The sequence below is a fragment of the Amblyomma mixtum genome, chromosome 8 (genome assembly GCF_055824585.1).
Source record: "Amblyomma mixtum isolate Tamu chromosome 8, ASM5582458v1, whole genome shotgun sequence".
In the NCBI taxonomy this organism is placed as follows: Eukaryota; Metazoa; Arthropoda; class Arachnida; order Ixodida; family Ixodidae; genus Amblyomma; species Amblyomma mixtum.
Genome location: NC_143019.1, coordinates 40,213,548 through 40,232,172, shown reverse-complemented (window position 1 = coordinate 40,232,172; position 18,625 = coordinate 40,213,548). Strand labels below are relative to the sequence as shown.

At 44.7% G+C, this 18,625-nt stretch overlaps 1 protein-coding gene and 10 non-coding genes across 11 annotated transcripts; all 11 read left to right on the top strand.

Annotated features, from left to right (window-relative positions):
- Positions 1-459: 459 nt before the first annotated feature.
- Positions 460-14,008, top strand: LOC149332190 (eukaryotic initiation factor 4A-III). The gene is made up of 10 exons (XM_089557119.1): positions 460-639; positions 5,440-5,512; positions 7,019-7,281; positions 8,531-8,611; positions 8,927-9,068; positions 9,598-9,736; positions 9,872-9,987; positions 11,207-11,314; positions 13,692-13,819; positions 13,902-14,008. Exons 1-10 carry the CDS (start codon positions 501-503, stop codon positions 13,916-13,918), a joined length of 1,206 nt encoding a protein of 401 aa, XP_089413245.1. The 5' UTR covers positions 460-500; the 3' UTR covers positions 13,919-14,008.
- Positions 14,009-15,237: 1,229 nt separating this feature from the next.
- On the top strand, positions 15,238-15,302 carry LOC149332189 (small nucleolar RNA U54). The gene has a single exon (XR_016285362.1). It is a non-coding gene; the product is annotated as a small nucleolar RNA U54 (small nucleolar RNA).
- Positions 15,303-15,455: 153 nt separating this feature from the next.
- Positions 15,456-15,520, top strand: LOC149332188 (small nucleolar RNA U54). The gene has a single exon (XR_016285393.1). It is a non-coding gene; the product is annotated as a small nucleolar RNA U54 (small nucleolar RNA).
- Positions 15,521-15,672: 152 nt separating this feature from the next.
- Positions 15,673-15,737, top strand: LOC149332187 (small nucleolar RNA U54). The gene has a single exon (XR_016285361.1). It is a non-coding gene; the product is annotated as a small nucleolar RNA U54 (small nucleolar RNA).
- A 152-nt stretch (positions 15,738-15,889) lies between these two features.
- On the top strand, positions 15,890-15,954 carry LOC149332186 (small nucleolar RNA U54). The gene has a single exon (XR_016285352.1). It is a non-coding gene; the product is annotated as a small nucleolar RNA U54 (small nucleolar RNA).
- Positions 15,955-16,325: 371 nt separating this feature from the next.
- On the top strand, positions 16,326-16,390 carry LOC149332185 (small nucleolar RNA U54). The gene has a single exon (XR_016285360.1). It is a non-coding gene; the product is annotated as a small nucleolar RNA U54 (small nucleolar RNA).
- A 153-nt stretch (positions 16,391-16,543) lies between these two features.
- On the top strand, positions 16,544-16,608 carry LOC149332184 (small nucleolar RNA U54). The gene has a single exon (XR_016285359.1). It is a non-coding gene; the product is annotated as a small nucleolar RNA U54 (small nucleolar RNA).
- Positions 16,609-16,979: 371 nt separating this feature from the next.
- On the top strand, positions 16,980-17,044 carry LOC149332183 (small nucleolar RNA U54). Its single transcript, XR_016285363.1, has one exon. It is a non-coding gene; the product is annotated as a small nucleolar RNA U54 (small nucleolar RNA).
- A 587-nt stretch (positions 17,045-17,631) lies between these two features.
- LOC149332182 (small nucleolar RNA U54) lies at positions 17,632-17,696 on the top strand. Its single transcript, XR_016285358.1, has one exon. It is a non-coding gene; the product is annotated as a small nucleolar RNA U54 (small nucleolar RNA).
- Positions 17,697-17,849: 153 nt separating this feature from the next.
- LOC149332181 (small nucleolar RNA U54) lies at positions 17,850-17,913 on the top strand. Its single transcript, XR_016285365.1, has one exon. It is a non-coding gene; the product is annotated as a small nucleolar RNA U54 (small nucleolar RNA).
- A 153-nt stretch (positions 17,914-18,066) lies between these two features.
- LOC149332180 (small nucleolar RNA U54) lies at positions 18,067-18,131 on the top strand. The gene has a single exon (XR_016285351.1). It is a non-coding gene; the product is annotated as a small nucleolar RNA U54 (small nucleolar RNA).
- Positions 18,132-18,625: the final 494 nt, after the last annotated feature.

Sequence of the window (18,625 nt, the reverse complement as noted above, 5' to 3'; positions counted from 1 at the left end):
CACTTTTTGAACATAGCTTGTCACTGCTGATGTTCTCTTAATAAATTGTTCTTTGTACAAAACCATTTGCGCTTTTCGTTCTCGAGCGAGCGCAGCTGCTAAGCAGTCGCGCCGCTCGCCACCATACACCATGCTACATCAACAGACACATCGAAATACAAAAGCGAGCGAGCAGATTCCGTAAGTACTTAGGAAATCAAGCGTGAATGCAGCGCGCGATCAGTTAATCGCCAGTATTTACAAAACTTGGATCGAGCTAGCGGCCGCCAGCACCAGGAACGCGCGAGTACAGTGCACTGTAGCGCGAGCAACCGGCCACAACCCGCCGCCTAAACGCGCCGCCATATTAGATTTTTCATGCGTTTACCGCCTCTCCCAGGTGCCGCCACCATCGCCTTCGGAAAAAAAACGTCCCCATTGGCTCTATGAGAGTGTCACTCCCTTGGCGGGAATGCGGCATCCAGCCACCTAGTGGAGATCAGTGTCGTCAGTCGTCGAAAATGGCAGCCCGGCGTCGCGTTGTGCAGGCGGAAGATTTATCGAATGTGGAGTTTGAAACAAGCGAAGATGTCGAAGTGATACCAACATTCGACGCTGTCGGCCTCAGGGAAGATCTGCTGCGAGGCATCTACGCGTACGGTGAGTCAACGCGCCTACGCGGGGAAAGTTTCTCCGTTGGGCCTAACCCTCATTTCGAGGCCGTGCGTTTGTTATGCGTGTTCGGCGGAACGGATCTCGAAAAGTTAGTTTTTTCGGGCTTACCACACCGCAAAACGCTCTGATCGCTTTTAACTGCTGATTGCAGGTCTTAAGAACCATATGAAATGGTTGTTAACTTTCTACATTTTGCTTCAGTCGCCAAGTTCTGTCGGTACAAGCATAGGCGCCGTAACGTCGTAGAATGTGGCCTTAGGAACGCGCATGGCTTTCGTTTTCTTCGTGTTCACTACTACACGTTAACGTCTAGCGTTCTGATTTCAGGCCCGTGTGACCCGCGCAGCGCTTTTGTTGAGTGCGTGACTTATATCTGCTGATTCTCGTCAGGCGCGTACGCAAAATACAATGCGGTTGCGATTTCATTAGCGGTGCGCCTTGGATCACTCCATTTGATGCTTATTCTTGTCGGATTTTCAGAGAAAGTTTCGCTATAGCTTGCGTCAGCTGTGTTTTAAAAAGAACTGAAGGTTGTCGACGTGCCGTTTTTCACAAAACCGAAATTTTCGTATGCTTTAGTAAGAATGGCATTCACCTCTTTATTGTTCCTAATACGTGTGTTGCTCAAATAGCCGTAGTCACAAGATCAGATAGGAAAACTAAAACATCAACCAGATATGTTGTGAGAGGACGAAAGAAGCCCTATTCCTTGAGATAACTTGTTTGGGGGCATTGATTGATTGATTGATACCAGTTAATGCTCTTGGGGCATATCGATCCGAAATGTTCGTATGTTGAGCGGTTACTGACTGTGGACATCCTAATACTACTATGCACACAGAGGATGCCAGTGATAATGTAGAAATAACTTTATTGTTATCTTGATACACCTTTTAGGAGGGCACGTTGGATTCATCAATGTTAGACATGTGTTGTCCTTTGCACATTAGTTTTGTTGCACACTGAAAAAATGGAACTAGACAACTGCCATAGCACAGCTTTTTGATCACGGTTATTAGCTCCATATTGTAATTAAAGCACAAGAATAAAAGCAGTGAGACGTTATATGTACGACTTTGTAAGAGGCTGTGATAACTAAAGCTGACTGGCTATATTGTTTGCTATTCTCCCTGAAAAGAAATTGAGAGCATAAGTATCACTTGTGTCGATGAAGAATAGCGTATTAAAATACCCTTTCAGATTCCGCTTGGTATTTCAATTCAGAGCGAGCATTTTTCCTCCAAAATACTATATCCAGGCCTCAAGAAAGCCAGTTTACCAGTTTCCAAATGCAGAACACTAATGATTAATCGCTACAGACAGAGATTTGGTACGAAATGGTACAGTGGCTGGAAACTGTAGCATTGAAATGCAGGCATTTGTAAATAAACACCTGCAGGTTCTTTGGAACCAGTTTGTTTTGAAGGTGCACGTGATGCTAGAAATTCGGCAAAAAAAAATTGAAATTATTACTGATGACAGAATGTTTCTAATGGAAATGGCAGAGGCATGCTGTCAAGCTCACTGTTTTGTGAATTATTCTTTACTGCGTTTGCCACTTAGCATAAAAGCCACCCTATTTGTGACCTGAAAGATGCGAAATTCGCCTGAGACATTCTGATCGCAGCTACTTGTAGCGCAGTTGCTGAAAGGCGCTGCGAGTTTGCCTTGTGCACGGTTGTGCAAATAGCATTTCAAACTGTTAAGGAGAATAATTCTGTTTGGTAAAACTGGCCTCGGAAGACTACACAGCACAAGAGGCTTTTCCGATGCATTGCACTAAACTTTAGGACTTTATGGTGAAGTGACTGTCATAATCTGAAACTTGAAGGCCCCTTTGATGACGAAAAACTCGTTACTTATTGCACATCAAAAAATCACCCTAGATAGCAGCCTTGTTCTTTTATTTTTCGAAAGCAAAAAGTGCTTCAAATGCTCCTCTTTGCAAGGCTGATTTTTTATGTGAGACCAGTTAGTTAATTTTACAAGAAACCCTGTCGTGAAACTTGGGTTCATAAAACTCCACATGGTGGTCAGGAATTCAGGATTGACTGGAGAAGTAATGGTCTTTTTATTCTTTCACGGGATCAGTAACAGCTAAGCAGTAACAGCATCACTTTGCACTCTGGCGTATGATAATAATAATCTGGCTAAAATAATCCCAGTATGCAAGCAATGTCTACGTGGCAGGCTTTTTAACACAGCATGATCTGCTAACATCCCGTGACATAGCACACTGAGCATCTCTTCCATCAAATGAAAATTTCCCGACTTGGTACCATTTTCCTTGGATGCTCTGATGTTGCAAGACTAATGTCATTCGAGACATTGCTACCTGAGACAAATGTGCACAGTGGTGGTATAGTGATCTGCCATGTTGTGAGTATTGTTAACATGAAAAAATAATTTTCAAAACCTATAATAAAAGATTTGTGGAGCAAAACATCCACAAAACAGTACCAGCTGAAGCCGCTGCAAAATTGAGGTGAAAATGTTGATTGCAGATTAAATTTACTGGTGCTGGTTTGTGAAAATAAAATTGGCATTTGCTTCTCAAGCAACCTAATCCTTTGTACTGAAGAAATAATGAAGTCAGTGAAGAATTAACTTGTACCAGATAGCAGCAACATGCTGTGATGGGCAAGCATGGAACAGGTTAGGTGGCGGCAGTATCACAGTGTGTTTGTCGTTAGAATAATTAGATCATTGCTCATAAAATATTACTGCTAAACATGACATTTGCTTTCTTGTACATCTTGGTTGAATTCTACATTATTCTGCACATCTCTTTGTTCTGCTATTGGGAGAACACATTAATGCCAAAATGAATGTAAACGAGTTTTACAAACACATTCCATTGCCAGTGTCGTTCATTAAAAATAAAATTTTCTCTGCGATGAATGTGAAACTCGTGTTATTTTGCAAACGCGCTTGACACCAGCCACAGCAAAGGAGACTGTTGTTATTGCAGCTTAGCCGTAGTGATTAATTTAAACGAGTATATGCATTAAATTTTTTTTGTTGCATGATTACCATGTGGTATTTACCTATGGATGCTAAATAATTTATAATCAAATTTCTTGATGCTGTTTCGGTTTCATCAACCAAACGATGGCTGTGATGTCAAAAATGGAATGTTTAGGTCACGTGAGGCATGAAAAAAACTGCAATATAACTGCTGATGTGTCATTTGTTGTCATTCCAGCACTTGAAGCAGACTGTCTTAAAGGGCCTGTGCCCACCCCAGCTCAGCAGACACTCTCTACCTCTCTTTGAGCGAGCCTCCTCTCCTTCCATTCCCTCCTCGAAATTCTTCTCTCCCACTCCTCGTCGAGTAGGCTCGGCAAGGCAAAATCACCCCTTCGTTCTCCGGTGTAAGCCGGAGGCGTGGTGTCTGTGGAGTGCGTCACAGGGCGACGTCATGGCCCCGCCTTCAATAGAATTCTTTTCTTGGTTTTTGCATTTTCTCCGCACACTGAACGATCGAGAGGCGCGATCGGCTCGACCACCTAGACTTGTTAGCGAGCGCATCCTTTCATACATCTGTTTGTCATTCCCAGTTAACGAGCCACCTTTTCATTTTCTTTTAGGCCTCCCCACCGTTTCACGAGCGGAGGGGCGGAAGTCGGTTGTGTTCGAAACACACGGCGAAGCGCGGACCCGGCAACCGCCCGTTTGCTTTTCTCCATGCGTGTTTGTGTTCTGTGTGTTTGTGTCTTTTCTCCGCTCCAAAGCATATGTCATTCATTGGAGTCAAGGCGTACGCAAGATGCACGAAAGATAAGCGGTGTGTGTGCGGAGCGCTCAAGTGGGCGAGCGAGGGAAAGGCTCTGCTGCACTACTAATTAAAACCTTGTTTTGGGGGGCTCGCATAGAAGAAAAGAAACTGAGAAGGGAGCAGAGCGTCTCGTGACGTGATCACGGCGGGGGGGGGGGAACCAACTCCCTCAGTTTTACTATTTTTTTACTTTTTATGGCTAGGGTTCAAGGCTGTCGCCGCACGCTCCCTCCGCAGTTTTTTTTTTTTTTTTGTTCCTTCATGCGGGTTTGTAGGCATGAGCCAGAACAGAAGGCGCTGCGGAAAGCCTTGTGCAGACGACGCGACGCCAAGGCTATGCCCAACCTTCTCCCGTCAGTCAGAACGATGCACCAATGGAGTGCCTTTAGCGAAAGTAGCCCCCCTTGACGTCAGCGGGGTGCAGAGTAGTGGGCCGGGCCCGTTTTTGAAGGAAGGAAAGAACGAACGGGCTTTGATTTGAATTTTCGCAGCTTTTCGGGGCGCGCATGGCTCTAGTATTTTGCAGAGGTTATCTTCGATGCCTCATCTATGCAGTGGGCTTGTTTTTCAAAAATGTCCGGACCCTGGTCAGTGGCCCTTTAAGCATTGGTAACGAATGAAAACTATGTATCAGTGATTATAATGCAGTTTTTTTCACGTCTCACATGACCTAAGCTCTCCTTGCATGTCGGTGCCATCGTTTGGTCTATAAAACCTTAATGGAAACATCATCGCAGAAGAAATTAAATAATGAATAATTTAGCAGTTGTTGATTGAATACCGCATGGTGATCCATGTATTCTAATATCTTATGTATCATTACAAAGAAGAAAACATGCATTTATTAAAATTGTCTAATTTTTTTAAACGTCTTCTTTTCCAAACTGTTCTGTCAGCTTGAGCGTGACTTTTGGTACAGTATCATCTCTCTGCAGGTGTTGCAGCGGTCCTTAAATGGTGGGTTTGGCAGAGCTCGCTCTCACTGGGTGAATTTTTTTTTGTTCCAGGGTTTGAGAAACCTTCTGCCATTCAGCAGCGTTCCATCAAGCCGGTCATCAAAGGAAGAGATGTCATTGCACAGTGAGTCGCTTTTGGCTGTACAAGGTCATGCACTCTGCTTCCTTTATTTGCGATTGTGGATGAGTAACTGTTCATAATGCCATTTGCAGTTTTTTTAAAATATAAATAGGGGTGTGCGAACACCAAACTTTTCGAATACGAATCGAATACGAATATCGAATCGAATATCGAATAATCAAGGACAGACGCATTTAACCACTACAAAACTTTTATTTGAGCACCCAGGAACACCACCGTTCAACTATCGATGATTAAATGAACACAAAAGGTGTGTGTGGCTGCACAAAAAGTATCAAAGTCTCGAACATAATTCTTAGAAGAGTGGAATTATCAGAGAGGTTGGCTAGTACACAGCATTAAGGCTAGCTTGCCATCAGCACAAAAGCGCATTGCTGGGATGAACATAAAAGGTTGTCGTGAAGGTTAACCTGCTTCTCTACATGGTCAGGCTGAAACGACTCCTCCAGCCACAGAAAATGCCCTCTCACTTGGCACTGACCTGGCACATATTGCGAAGTACTTTGTGCACAGCTCTGACTATAGCAGCTTCGCAGGTATAGCCGCAAAAAAGCTCACCAGCGCAGTCAGTTACAGCACGGCCCTAGGAGGAAGGAAAAATTCGAAGGAAAAATATTCCTTCATCCATGCGCATTGCTCTGGGCGCCACCATGTTGTTACGTCTCTGTCAATAGGGCTTGCGGACCGAAATGAACGCCGGTGCTCACAATGAATATTCGGCTAGATACAAATATTCGCGTTGGGTCGAATACTCGAAAGAACACGAATACTAGGATTTCGAATCGAATACGAATACTAAAAATATAATATTCGAAATATATTCGAAAATTTCGAATATTCGCACACCCCTAAATATAAATTATGCAAGAGCTGCTTCCAGGTCTTTACCATGCACTTAAATAAAAGTGAACCTGTTGTTCCTTTTTTTGTACGGTAAAGCCGATTCCGTTTTGAGTACTTGGTCTTGTGTTGGGTTTTACGGCACACAAGCAGCAATGAGTTGCTAGCCATCCCAGTTAGCTCAGTTGGTAGAGCAACTGCTCCGGTGAAGCGAAGCGGTGGTCCCAGGTTCGAACCTTGTACCATTACGAATTTTTCTTTAACTACAAAAGTGTCTGCAGAAGCTGTACAGCTTTCCTTTGTAGCCATATGGCTGCGCATGGGTGGATACCAATGAGGAATTGCTCCCTTATTATAAGCAGCTGAGGCTGTTGTTCACCAGTCATGACTTTGTGAATCTCTGTACATGTTTGATGTGTTTGCTTGTAGAACCAGACTGCAGCGCCTTCCTTGTTAGTTGATGTGCCATCTTGAGTTCCTTCACTTAAAAATGTCAATGCTTTTCTTGTGTAAAAGCATCACAAATTCTCACTGCATATGGGGGCAAGGAAAAGCAAGAGTTTTTGTTTTTGCTAGCTCTCTTGGCGTACTGTGGTTCTTGTGTAGGTGGGGAGCGTGCTGAGGCCGTCCGCCGTTCCTCCTTTGCAGGGCCCAGTCTGGCACGGGCAAAACGGCCACCTTCTCCATCGGGGTGCTGCAGACCATCGACACGCAGGTGCGCGAGACGCAGGCGCTGATCCTGTCGCCCACCCGTGAGCTGGCCGTCCAGATCCAGAAGGTGATCCTGGCCCTGGGCGACTACATGAACGTCCAGTGCCACGCCTGCATCGGGGGCACCAACCTGGGCGAGGACATCCGCAAGCTCGACTACGGCCAGCACATTGTTTCGGGCACCCCGGGACGTGTCTTCGGTGAGTCTGCTGGCAGTTCCCTCGGGCTCAACATTGCGGGGAAAGCATGTGGGGGCAGTGTGCTTCAGAATGGCAGTTTTGATATTGTCCTGTTGAATGCTGCAGTTGTGTATTAAACAAAATTAAAACTTCTTGGTCTCTCCCTCTCTCTTGGCTGGAAGGAAAGGTAAGCGATAGGTGGGAATAATTTGGGAATAGCTATGGGGAAGTGTGAGAGGCCTGATGTTCAACTGCCCACGTGAAATGGAATGCTTAGGAATAAAGTATATAGTTTCTGTGCCACAATACTGGAAATACTTTCTCCTATTTGTGGTGTTTACAGTGAAACCCCGTTATTGTGTTCCTGGATGCTGCGTTTTCCCAGCTACCACGTTTTCATGGGCCCTGTCGTAGGTCCGACAGAAACCCTTGCAGTACAAAATCATCTATTGCAGTGTTATTGCAGCAGTGTTACTGTAATGGTTTGTCGTGAATGTTGCTTCGCGATGGTGGTTTATCCCATGCCAGCATTTTGACAGCCTATGTTTAGTCTGCGTGGAATGGTGATGGAAGGACTCGACACTGCGTAGGCACGTGGGGTTGGCTTCCGGTGCTCGATACCCAAGCTGGTGCTATGGGTGCGCTTCTAGCGCCATTGCGACATGAACGCGAATTATTGAAGGGACACTGTGCTGGCAGAGTTGTATGGGATGCAGTTGCACAGATTGGCTTAGAGGCTTTAGCTTCTGTCATCTGCTTTTTTTTTGTGTCATTTGTAGCTTAATAGACACACTGTCATCTGCTTTTTTTTTGTGTCGTTTGTAGCTTAATAGACACAATTTCTAGGTTGAAATAGACAAGGATTGTGCAGCACTATAGTGGCTACTGTGAAAACCATGCACACGTCGTATAACATGGCTCGCTGCGCTCGCGTTCCCTCCTTGCCACCCATAGGTAGCTGCTCAGGCAGGCAGACAGCAAACCACAAAGCCTCACAAAATTCTAGGGAAGCATGCTGTGCTTGTGAAAAAATAAAAAAAACTGCAACAGAATTAAGTTTTTCCACTTGCTGATTTCGGCTACCACGTTTATCAGCTGTGAAGCTTTTTTTCCGTGGCTTGTGGGGTTCTGGTGTATTAGTACTACTTTCGAAGAACTGTTGTCATTGCTGTGTAGTGTCGGGGTCATGCGATTATTTCATGCTTATGTGGGCATTGATCGGAGGAGTTGATGTATTTACGCTGCCCATGTGCCCTTTTCTGTTTTTCAGACATGATCAAAAGAAGGAACCTTCGCACTCGAGCGATCAAAATGCTGGTCCTTGATGAGGCTGATGAGATGTTGAACAAAGGTGCGTGGGGGTGTCATTCTGCTCAGTCAGTGCAACATTGCAATGGCACGTTTGCATGCTAGCCCTAATTGCCTAGTATTGAATGCTTGTGACAAGCCATTGATTTTATGTTAACCCTTAGTGCTTACACATAAAAGATATAAGTGAATGTGTGTGTGTGTGTGTGTGTGTGTGTGTGTGTGTGTGTGTGTGTGTGTGTGTGTGTTGGTGTTGGTGTTCTTCAGTGGGAAATTATGGTTTAAATATTTCTTGCATGGGTTTGGTTGTAGTTGGCTCATCGAGCATGCTTTGACCATGTATGGCTTTCAAACGCAGGGTTCAAGGAGCAGATCTACGATGTGTACCGGTACCTTCCGCCATGCACCCAGGTGGTGCTCATCTCTGCCACCCTTCCCCACGAGATTCTGGAGATGACCAGCAAGTTCATGACTGACCCTGTGCGCATCCTCGTCAAACGGTAAGTCTCCTTTCAGTGGGTGAACTTGTTCAAAAGAGAAAAGGCACTAGGTAGTAGCAGCTGGATACAGTTACATGTAATTGGCTGTTTAATTTTGGTGAAGCCAGGATATTTCCATGCTTGAAACTGGGCTCGGGCATACCTAGTAGCCCTTCACGGTGGAGCTGCAAACTTCGTACAGTTGCCATCCAATTTCTCGGACTCAGCAGGACCAGACAGTTAGTCAGAATAATCGGAGGAGTCTCAGAAATTCGTGAGCTTCAAAAAGTCACTTTACCGCGCTAAAAAAAAAATAGAAAAATTGCTTGAAAAAAAATTGGAGTGTGCTGTAAAGTACCAAAAGCTGTGGTAGCTCCTTGTCATTGTTTTGTAATTCCGAACCATCAGATACATTTTGCTTCTCCTTTTGTTATCCTGAAATTAAATTTTTTTTGTGGTGCGTGACTTTTTATTGGAACACTTGGGAGTGTACCTATGGCAGTGTGGGTACGCCACTAGAGTTATGTGCTGCACCTGTGTCCTCTTTCAGTGATGAGTTGACGCTGGAAGGAATCAAGCAGTTCTTCGTGGCCGTCGAGCGGGAGGAGTGGAAGTTTGACACCCTGTGCGACCTGTACGACACGCTCACCATCACGCAGGCTGTCATCTTCTGCAACACCAAGAGGAAGGTGGGTCGGCATTTCCGAACGGCCTAAACTGGCCGGGAACAGTTTGTGTTCTGGCTGTGCTTTGTCTTGAGGCAAAGGAATGGTTGTGCTTGTCGCAGAACACTCACACTGCTACCACTCCATTTTTTTGTCCAGGTGGATTGGCTGAGTGAGAAGATGCGAGAGGCCAATTTCACCGTGTCCTCTATGCATGGCGACATGCCACAGAAGGAGAGGGATGCCATCATGAAGGAGTTCCGCTCTGGTCAGAGGTGAGCTAGCCTTGGAAGATTTTGCTTTGAGTGCATTAAATCTCGAGCTGTGCCTATTGCAACTTTGTGAGTAACCTTATGATGTGATCGTTAGGGAATACTCTCGAGAAGAGCTTACTGGTTGGGAAAGTTGGTTTTCAAAAGTGCGCTGTTCATTTTGCTTTTGCTCGCAAGCACTGTGAAGGCTTTGCAGGGTAGCTTATTTTGGAACGCTTTTTAGCACCATCTGTTCTACATATCCCGGTCAGATATTGCTTGCGTGTTTTAATGCAGCCTGACCTATCCCTCTTGAACTTGTGCAGTAAAGTCTCGTTGATTCGTTCCCTGTTCATAGGGTTACCCCCAGAGTTGCAGTCTTATAAAAATGCCCCATAGAGTTGCGCCCTTTATTTTTTTCTGGTGAATTTCTTCCCTGGTAATATAATTTTCCTTCTACCATGTTTACAATTGAAACAAATTCTGGTCGTACAATATGTTTCGTGACCAAATGCACATGTGCAAATGTACGAGTGGGCTGAGCATGAGGGCACGCGGCATGAGCTGGAATGGCAATCACCCGCCGTGGTGGCTTCTCTGCAGTTCCTTAGTGTGGAGGACAAAACATCCCCCTCCCCAAACAAACAAAAAACGGGTGCACCTAGAGCTGGCTGTCTTTGCAAGGCGTCTTCATAGGGCCTTGGGGTAAGGGGGCGAAGTATAAGAACTACAGCAGTGTGCTTACATACGAGCAGGCCAAGTGTAAGGATTCCTGTCGGCACATTTGTTTGAGACGAAACATCCATAAATGCAAAAAAGACCTCTTTAAATTTACCTCTGCCATCAGTGGACCGTGTGTGTTGCAAAGTTTCTTCCCCACCAAGGACAACGCAAAATTTGTCTGAATTCTGCTAGTATTAGAAAAGGAGCTGTTAAATTCTTGTGCCAAGGAATTTCAGTCAAAATTTTTATGAAGTGAAAATGTCAATAACTGCCTTTTTACCTCATTCTGCAGTTGCATTTCTCAAAGTTGGTCAGTACAGATCATACATTTTCCTGGGTAATACAATTCGGTTTTCCTCTACAGTTTTTCTGATAAAGTCAACGAGGTTTTGCCGTATTCCGAAGCTTGGCTGGCCAGCAAACAGGAAGGAAAATGGCCATTGGCAGTGCAAAAGCATTTTGTTTGCCTTTCTGGCGTTGCACCCGTTAACAGTGCTCTGCTTCTTTTCTCCTCTCCCAGCCGGGTGCTCATCACCACAGACATCTGGGCCCGAGGCATCGATGTGCAGCAGGTGTCCCTTGTCATCAACTACGACCTGCCCAACAACCGAGAGTTGTACATCCACAGGTGCTTACGCATGCTTATCCTCTGGGCTTTGGGGGAAAGACACTTATTTATTTATTTATTTATTTATTTATTTATTTATTTATTTATTACCTCAAAGGCCCCGATTGTGGGGCATTACATGAGGGATGGGCGGATTACATGCAGATTATATAAAGATTACAGAGTACATAAAGATCAGGATACATAAAGATTACAGGATACATAAAGATTACTGATTACATAAGGATGGCCTCAATCTTTTTCTTGAAGTCGATGCAGTTGACGATGAGTACGGCTTCCGGCGGCAGATCGTTCCAGTCCCGAGATGATATGACAAAAAAGGACGGAAATGAGATGTAGTTCTTGCAGTGGGTGGGTATACGGTCTTGATGTGGTTGTTGCGGCTAGAAGGACGATGAGCTGTTGATATGATAGATGATCCTAAAGGTGAATGATAGAACTTGTGGAATAGGCATAGTCGAGATATTTTTCTTCTAGTTTCAAGGTTAGGCAAGGATGCTCTGGATTTTAAAGAGGACACGCTAGTATAGTAAGAGTAGTCATAATAAATAAAACGGATAGCACGGTTTTGAACTTTTTCAAGGATTATAGAAAGGTTAGATTGATGAGGATCCCATACTGCTGATGCGAATTCTAGTTTAGGTCGGACGAATGTTATATAAGCTAATAATTTGATAGAAGGGGTAGTAAAACGAAGATTTCGACGTAGGAAGCCAAGGGTGCGGTTAGCGTCGTTAGTGATGTTCGTGATATGCGAAGACCATGCTGTCACGGGCCGATTTTCCTGGCCTTAGAATTTTGGGTGTGCCTAATTTGTCACACTTTGGCTCCTGGGTATCCTCTGGGGTCAGTGTGTAACTAAAACTGAAATTTCAGGCATACTTCAACCAGTTTCTCGATTTTCCAGGCCTCATTTGCACTCACTGGCCTCTGTTCTGTTTGCGTAGTCTTTTTAAGGAGGGCCGAAGTCTTAAAAATTGTTTTTTTTTTATTTATCGACATATCTTGCTGAAACTTAGCATGCAGGTATGTCATGGAATGCTGACTTCAAGTATGCATTTAGATTTCAAATACCTCACCTGGATGGGAAATATATGGTGCAATAACCCATACTATTTAGGTCATTTCTTATGAGCCTTTATGGTAATTTGCAGTTCGCTTTTGTAGCTCACATGTTCATAGCCAGTCATCAACTGTATCATGGCACATCAGAGTTATGTACCGCGTTGTGCAGCACACTCGAGCCAATGGCATCAACTGGTTTTCGTAATGTCAAGGCTAATCCGTGGTTATTTCTTTCTCTCACTAGTGCGACGGGATTAACCATGGATTAACCCTTTCGCTGTCGGGTGTTTCTGCCCGTGACGCACCCCCAGTGTCGCACGCTTCCGGGATGATGGTCCCGCTGTTTCAACATCAGAATCTGACGATGCGGAACTCGCCTCTTCCTCGGATGAGACGCTGTCCGAGTTCGAATCCGAGCTCGGCTCATATTCAGAATCGGAAGAGCCACCGCTCCAATGCACAGAGGAAGGTCCCGCGCGGTCAGCCATATCCGAAAGTAACCGCGCGCAGCGGGGGCGTGCTTTCAGTGGCCCGCAAAACGGAGAGAAATGGGACGCTGTGTAATAAAGATGAGAGAGGGAGATGGAAAAAGGCTAAAACAAAGTTAGGGGAGCTTTACGTTTGCTGCTGCCAGCCGCAAGCGAGGGTGAGACGAGAGCGAAAGCAGCGATCGAGTCATGTGTCGGTTTCTTTGACTCTCGGAGTGGCAACGGCGCGCGCCCTTGAACTTGAAGCACCGTAGCTCACACGCCGACAGAAGAAAAATAAAAACCTGCAAAACAGCGGCAGATTGCAGAACAACCCTTGGACCCACAACCACACGCTCGCGCGTCATGATCCGGCGAACACGGAGCGACCGCGCCACTCAGCAAAGAGAGAGGGGTGGGATGGCAGTCGCTCCGTACTCTTCAATACATGTACCAAAACAGTAAGGGGCGAAAATACGAACTTGTAGAAAGATTCAACAGATGGCGCAGCTGATCCAAGAGCGTCAGCTTTGCGCTCAAGCGCGAAATTTTGAACGCATGATAGAGAACGTACCGGTACGTCAGTGACACTATGGGGGGAAGCGCGAAAACGTACCGGTACGTTCGTGACAGCGAAAGGGTTAACCTAATGCGCCAAGAGAATAATCACGGGTTAGTGTCGACCTCACGGAAACTGGTTCACGCCACTGGCTGGCGGGCTTTCTTTGAAGGGCCTTTGCTGCTTTGTTCTTTAGTTGTGTCTGGCTGTAGTAGTACCAAGGCTTTCCATGAAGCGTGTGAAACTTGCATATTGCTGAGTCCTTACGACTGCTGTTTCTTTCCAGAATTGGACGATCAGGCCGTTTCGGTCGAAAGGGCGTTGCCATCAACTTTGTCAAGAATGACGACATTCGCATCTTGAGAGACATTGAGCAGTACTACAGTACCCAGATTGATGAAATGCCCATGAATGGTAAGCACCTTCGACTTCGCGCATTTTTTTTTCTATGCAAGTTCTTGGGAACTCATCACCGCTGTGTTTTCATTACTTTCAGTTGCCGATCTCATATGAGTCCTTCGACTCGTCCGAAGTGAAGCCCCTGCACAAGTCAAGCACATCATTAACTCATGTACAAAGTCAAATAAACATTGCTTTCCCTGACACCTTTTGCATTGGACTGATTGTCATGGCTGTTTTATAGCTGTCAAGGTCTCTCTCTGGTGGTTTTAAATTATTCATCCGTTTTCATGTTGCTGAAGGTAGGGCAGGATGAATTCCTGCCACAGTGCTTTGTACAGGCCTTGCCTCATTTTTTCACCTGGCATGAAAGGTGTGGAGCACATTCTTCTTTAAAATTGGTGCTTGTAAGAATTTCAGCTGACTGGCTCGCCAGAGTGCCGCTGCCAGAGCCACAGGCCGGAGGCACGCTGTCCATTTTGTGGAGAGGTAAGAACCATGAAGTGCTTCGTTATTTCAATTGTCTTATTGCATCAGCTGCATGCTTCATGATCTTATTCTTAACATCTACATATAGCTACTAAAGAGCAGTTCCTGAAATTTGTAATCTTGATACTTTAACAGCATAGAGTTTTTATTAAAGAGAAACCAGATTCTGCACAGGCAGCTGGTGCCTGTATTGGAATGGTATGTTATAAATATTGTGTTGATTAAACATCTTTTTTCCTGCTGAAAATCGAAAGCATGCCAAATATGTCAGTGAAAACTTCTATACTTGATATGTTGGCAGCATCTTCAGAGTAACTATTACTTGATGCTATTGTGCTAAAGTTCGTGTTATTCTGAGGAATTAACCACATTTTTTTCACAGATTGTTACTGTGTGAATTTTGCCCTGACTGAATTTCTGTTCTCGTGCAGAATACCAAAGAGGTCCCCGTGGTAACCAGGCCAGCTTTCACTTCAGGTAAGCACCTATTTTGTATTGGTGTGGCAGTGTATAGCTTACATATGAGGAGACATTTGGACTTGATTGCTCTGTGATACGCTATTCTGAGTAGTCAACAGGTTTTCATTATCAATTGCTACAGTGTGAATTGTGCCCTGATTGAATTTCTGTTCCTGTGCAGAATACGGAAGCGAGGTCCCCGTGGTAGCCAGGGCAACTTCACTTCAGGTAAGCACCTATTTTGTATTGGTGTGGCAGTGTATAGCTTACCTATGAGGAGACATTTGGACTTGATTGCTCTGTGATAAATTATACGCTATTCTGAGAAGTCAACAGGTTTTCATTATCGATTGTTACAGTGTGAATTGTGCCCTGATTGAATTCCTCTTCCTGTGCAGAATACGAAAGCGAGGTCCCTGTGGTAGCCAGGGCCGCATTCACTTCAGGTAAGCACCTATTTTGTATTGGTGTGGCAGTGTATAGCTTACCTATGAGGAGACATTTGGACTTGATTGCTCTGTGATAAATTATACGCTATTCTGAGGAGTCAGCAGGTTTTCATTATCGATTGCTACAGTGTGAATTGTGCCCTGATTGAATTTCTGTTCTTGTGCAGAATACCAAAGCGAGGTCCCCGTGGTAGCCAGGGCAACTGTCACTTCAGGTAAGCACCTATTTTGTATTGGTGTGGCAGTGTATAGCTTACCTATGAGGAGACATTTGGACTTGATTCCTCTGTGATAAATTATACGCTATTCTGAGGAGTCAGCAGGTTTTCATTATTGATTGCTACAGTGTGAATTGTGCCCTGATTGAATTTCTGTTCCTGTGCAGAATACGAAAGCGAGGTCCCCGTGGTAGCCAGGGCAACTTCACTTCAGGTAAGCACCTATTTTGTATTTTTGTGGCAGTGTATAGCTTACCTATGAGGAGACATTTGGACTTGATTGCTCTGTGATAAATTATACGCTATTCTGAGGAGTCAGCAGGTTTTCATTATCGATTGCTACAGTGTGAATTGTGCCCTGATTGAATTTCTGTTCCTGTGCAGAATACAAAAGCGAGGTCCCCGTGGTAGCCAGGGCAACTTCACTTCAGGTAAGCACCTATTTTGTATTGGTGTGGCAGTGTATAGCTTACCTATGAGGAGACATTTGGACTTGATTGCTCTGTGATAAATTATACGCTATTCTGAGGAGTCAGCCGGTTTTCATTATCGATTGCTACAGTGTGAATTGTGCCCTGATTGAATTCCTGTTCTTGTGCAGAATACCAAAGCGAGGTCCCCGTGGTAGCCAGGGCAACTGTCACTTCAGGTAAGCACCTATTTTGTATTGGTGTGGCAGTGTATAGGTTACCTGTGAGGAGACATTTGGACTTGATTGCTCTGTGATAAATTATACGCTATTCTGAGAAGTCAACAGGTTTTCATTATAGATTGTTACAGTGTGAATTGTGCCCTGATTGAATTGCTGTTCTTGTGCAGAATATGAAAGCAAGGTCCCTGTGGTAGCCAGGGCTGCTTTCACTTCAGGTGAGCACCTATTTTGTATTGGTGTGGCAGTGTATAGCTTACCTATGAGGAGACATTTGGACTTGATTGCTCTGTGATAAATTATACGCTATTCTGAGGAGTCAGCAGGTTTTCATTATTGGTTGGTACAGTGTGAATTGGGCCCTGATTGAATTTCTGTTCCTGTGCAGAATACGAAAGCGAGGTCCCCATTGTAGCCAGGGCAACTGTCACTTCAGGTAAGCACGTATTTCATATTGGTGTGGCAGTTTATAGCTTACCTATGAGGAGACATTTGGACTTGATTGCTCTGTGATAAATTATACGCTATTCTGAGGAGTCAGCAGGTTTTCATTATCGATTGTTACAGTGTGAATTGTGCCCTGATTGAATTTCTGTTCCTGTGCAGAATACGAAAGCGAGGTCCCCGTGGTAGCCAGGGCCGCTTTCACTTCAGGTAAGCACCTATTTTGTATTGGTGTGGCAGTGTATAGCTTACCTATGAGGAGACATTTGGACTTGATTGCTCTGTGATAAATTATACGCTATTCTCTGGAGTCAACAGGTTTTCATTATTGGTTGGTACAGTGTGAATTGGGCCCTGATTGAATTTCTGTTCCTGTGCAGAATACGAAAGCGAGGTCCCCGTGGTAGCCAGGGCAACTGTCACTTCAGGTAAGCACGTATTTCATATTGGTGTGGCAGTTTATAGCTTACCTATGAGGAGACATTTGGACTTGATTGCTCTGTGATAAATTATACGCTATTCTGAGGAGTCTGCAGGTTTTCATTATCAATTGCTACAGTGTGAATTGTGCCCTGATTGAATTTCTGTTCCTGTGCAGAATACGAAAGCGAGGTCCCCGTGGTAGCCAGGGCCGCTTTCACTTCAGGTAAGCACCTATTTTGTATTGGTGTGGCAGTGTATAGCTTACCTATGAGTGACATTTGGACTTGATTGCTCTGTGATAAATTATACGCTATTCTGAGGAGTCAGCAGGTTTTCATTATCGATTGCTACAGTGTGAATTGTGCCCTGATTGAATTTCTGTTCTTGTGCAGAATACCAAAGCGAGGTCCCCGTGGTAGCCAGGGCAACTGTCACTTCAGGTAAGCACCTATTTTGTATTGGTGTGGCAGTGTATAGGTTACCTGTGAGGAGACATTTGGACTTGATTGCTCTGTGATAAATTATACTCTATTCTGAGGAGTCAGCAGGTTTTCATTATCAATTGCTACAGTGTGAATTGTGCCCTGATTGAATTTCTGTTCCTGTGCAGAATACGAAAGCGAGGTCCCCGTGGTAGCCAGGGCAACTTCACTTCAGGTAAGCACCTATTTTGTATTGGTGTGGCAGTGTATAGCTTACCTATGAGGAGACATTTGGACTTGATTGCTCTGTGATAAATTATACGCTATTCTGAGGAGTCAGCAGGTTTTCATTATCGATTGCTACAGTGTGAATTGTGCCCTGATTGAATTTCTGTTCTTGTGCAGAATACCAAAGCGAGGTCCCCGTGGTAGCCAGGGCAACTGTCACTTCAGGTAAGCACCTATTTTGTATTGGTGTGGCAGTGTATAGCTTACCTATGAGGAGACATTTGGACTTGATTGCTCTGTGATAAATTATACGCTATTCTGAGTAGTCAGCAGGTTTTCATTATCGATTGCTACAGTGTGAATTGTGCCCTGATTGAATTTCTGTTCCTGTGCAGAATACGAAAGCGAGGTCCCCGTGGTAGCCAGGGCAACTTCACTTCAGGTAAGCACCTATTTTGTATTGGTGTGGCAGTGTATAGCTTACCTATGAGGAGACATTTGGACTTGATTGCTCTGTGATAAATTATACGCTATTCTGAGGAGTCAGCCAGTTTTCATTATCGATTGCTACAGTGTGAATTGTGCCCTGATTGAATTCCTGTTCTTGTGCAGAATACCAAAGCGAGGTCCCCGTGGTAGCCAGGGCAACTGTCACTTCAGGTAAGCACCTATTTTGTATTGGTGTGGCAGTGTATAGGTTACCTGTGAGGAGACATTTGGACTTGATTGCTCTGTGATAAATTATACGCTATTCTGAGAAGTCAACAGGTTTTCATTATCGATTGTTACAGTGTGAATTGTGCCCTGATTGAATTCCTGTTCTTGTGCAGAATACGAAAGCAAGGTCCCTGTGGTAGCCAGGGCCGCTTTCACTTCAGGTAAGCACCTATTTTGTATTGGTGTGGCAGTGTATAGCTTACCTATGAGGAGACATTTGGACTTGATTGCTCTGTGATAAATTATACGCTATTATCTGGAGTCAACAGGTTTTCATTATTGGTTGGTACAGTGTGAATTGGGCCCTGATTGAATTTCTGTTC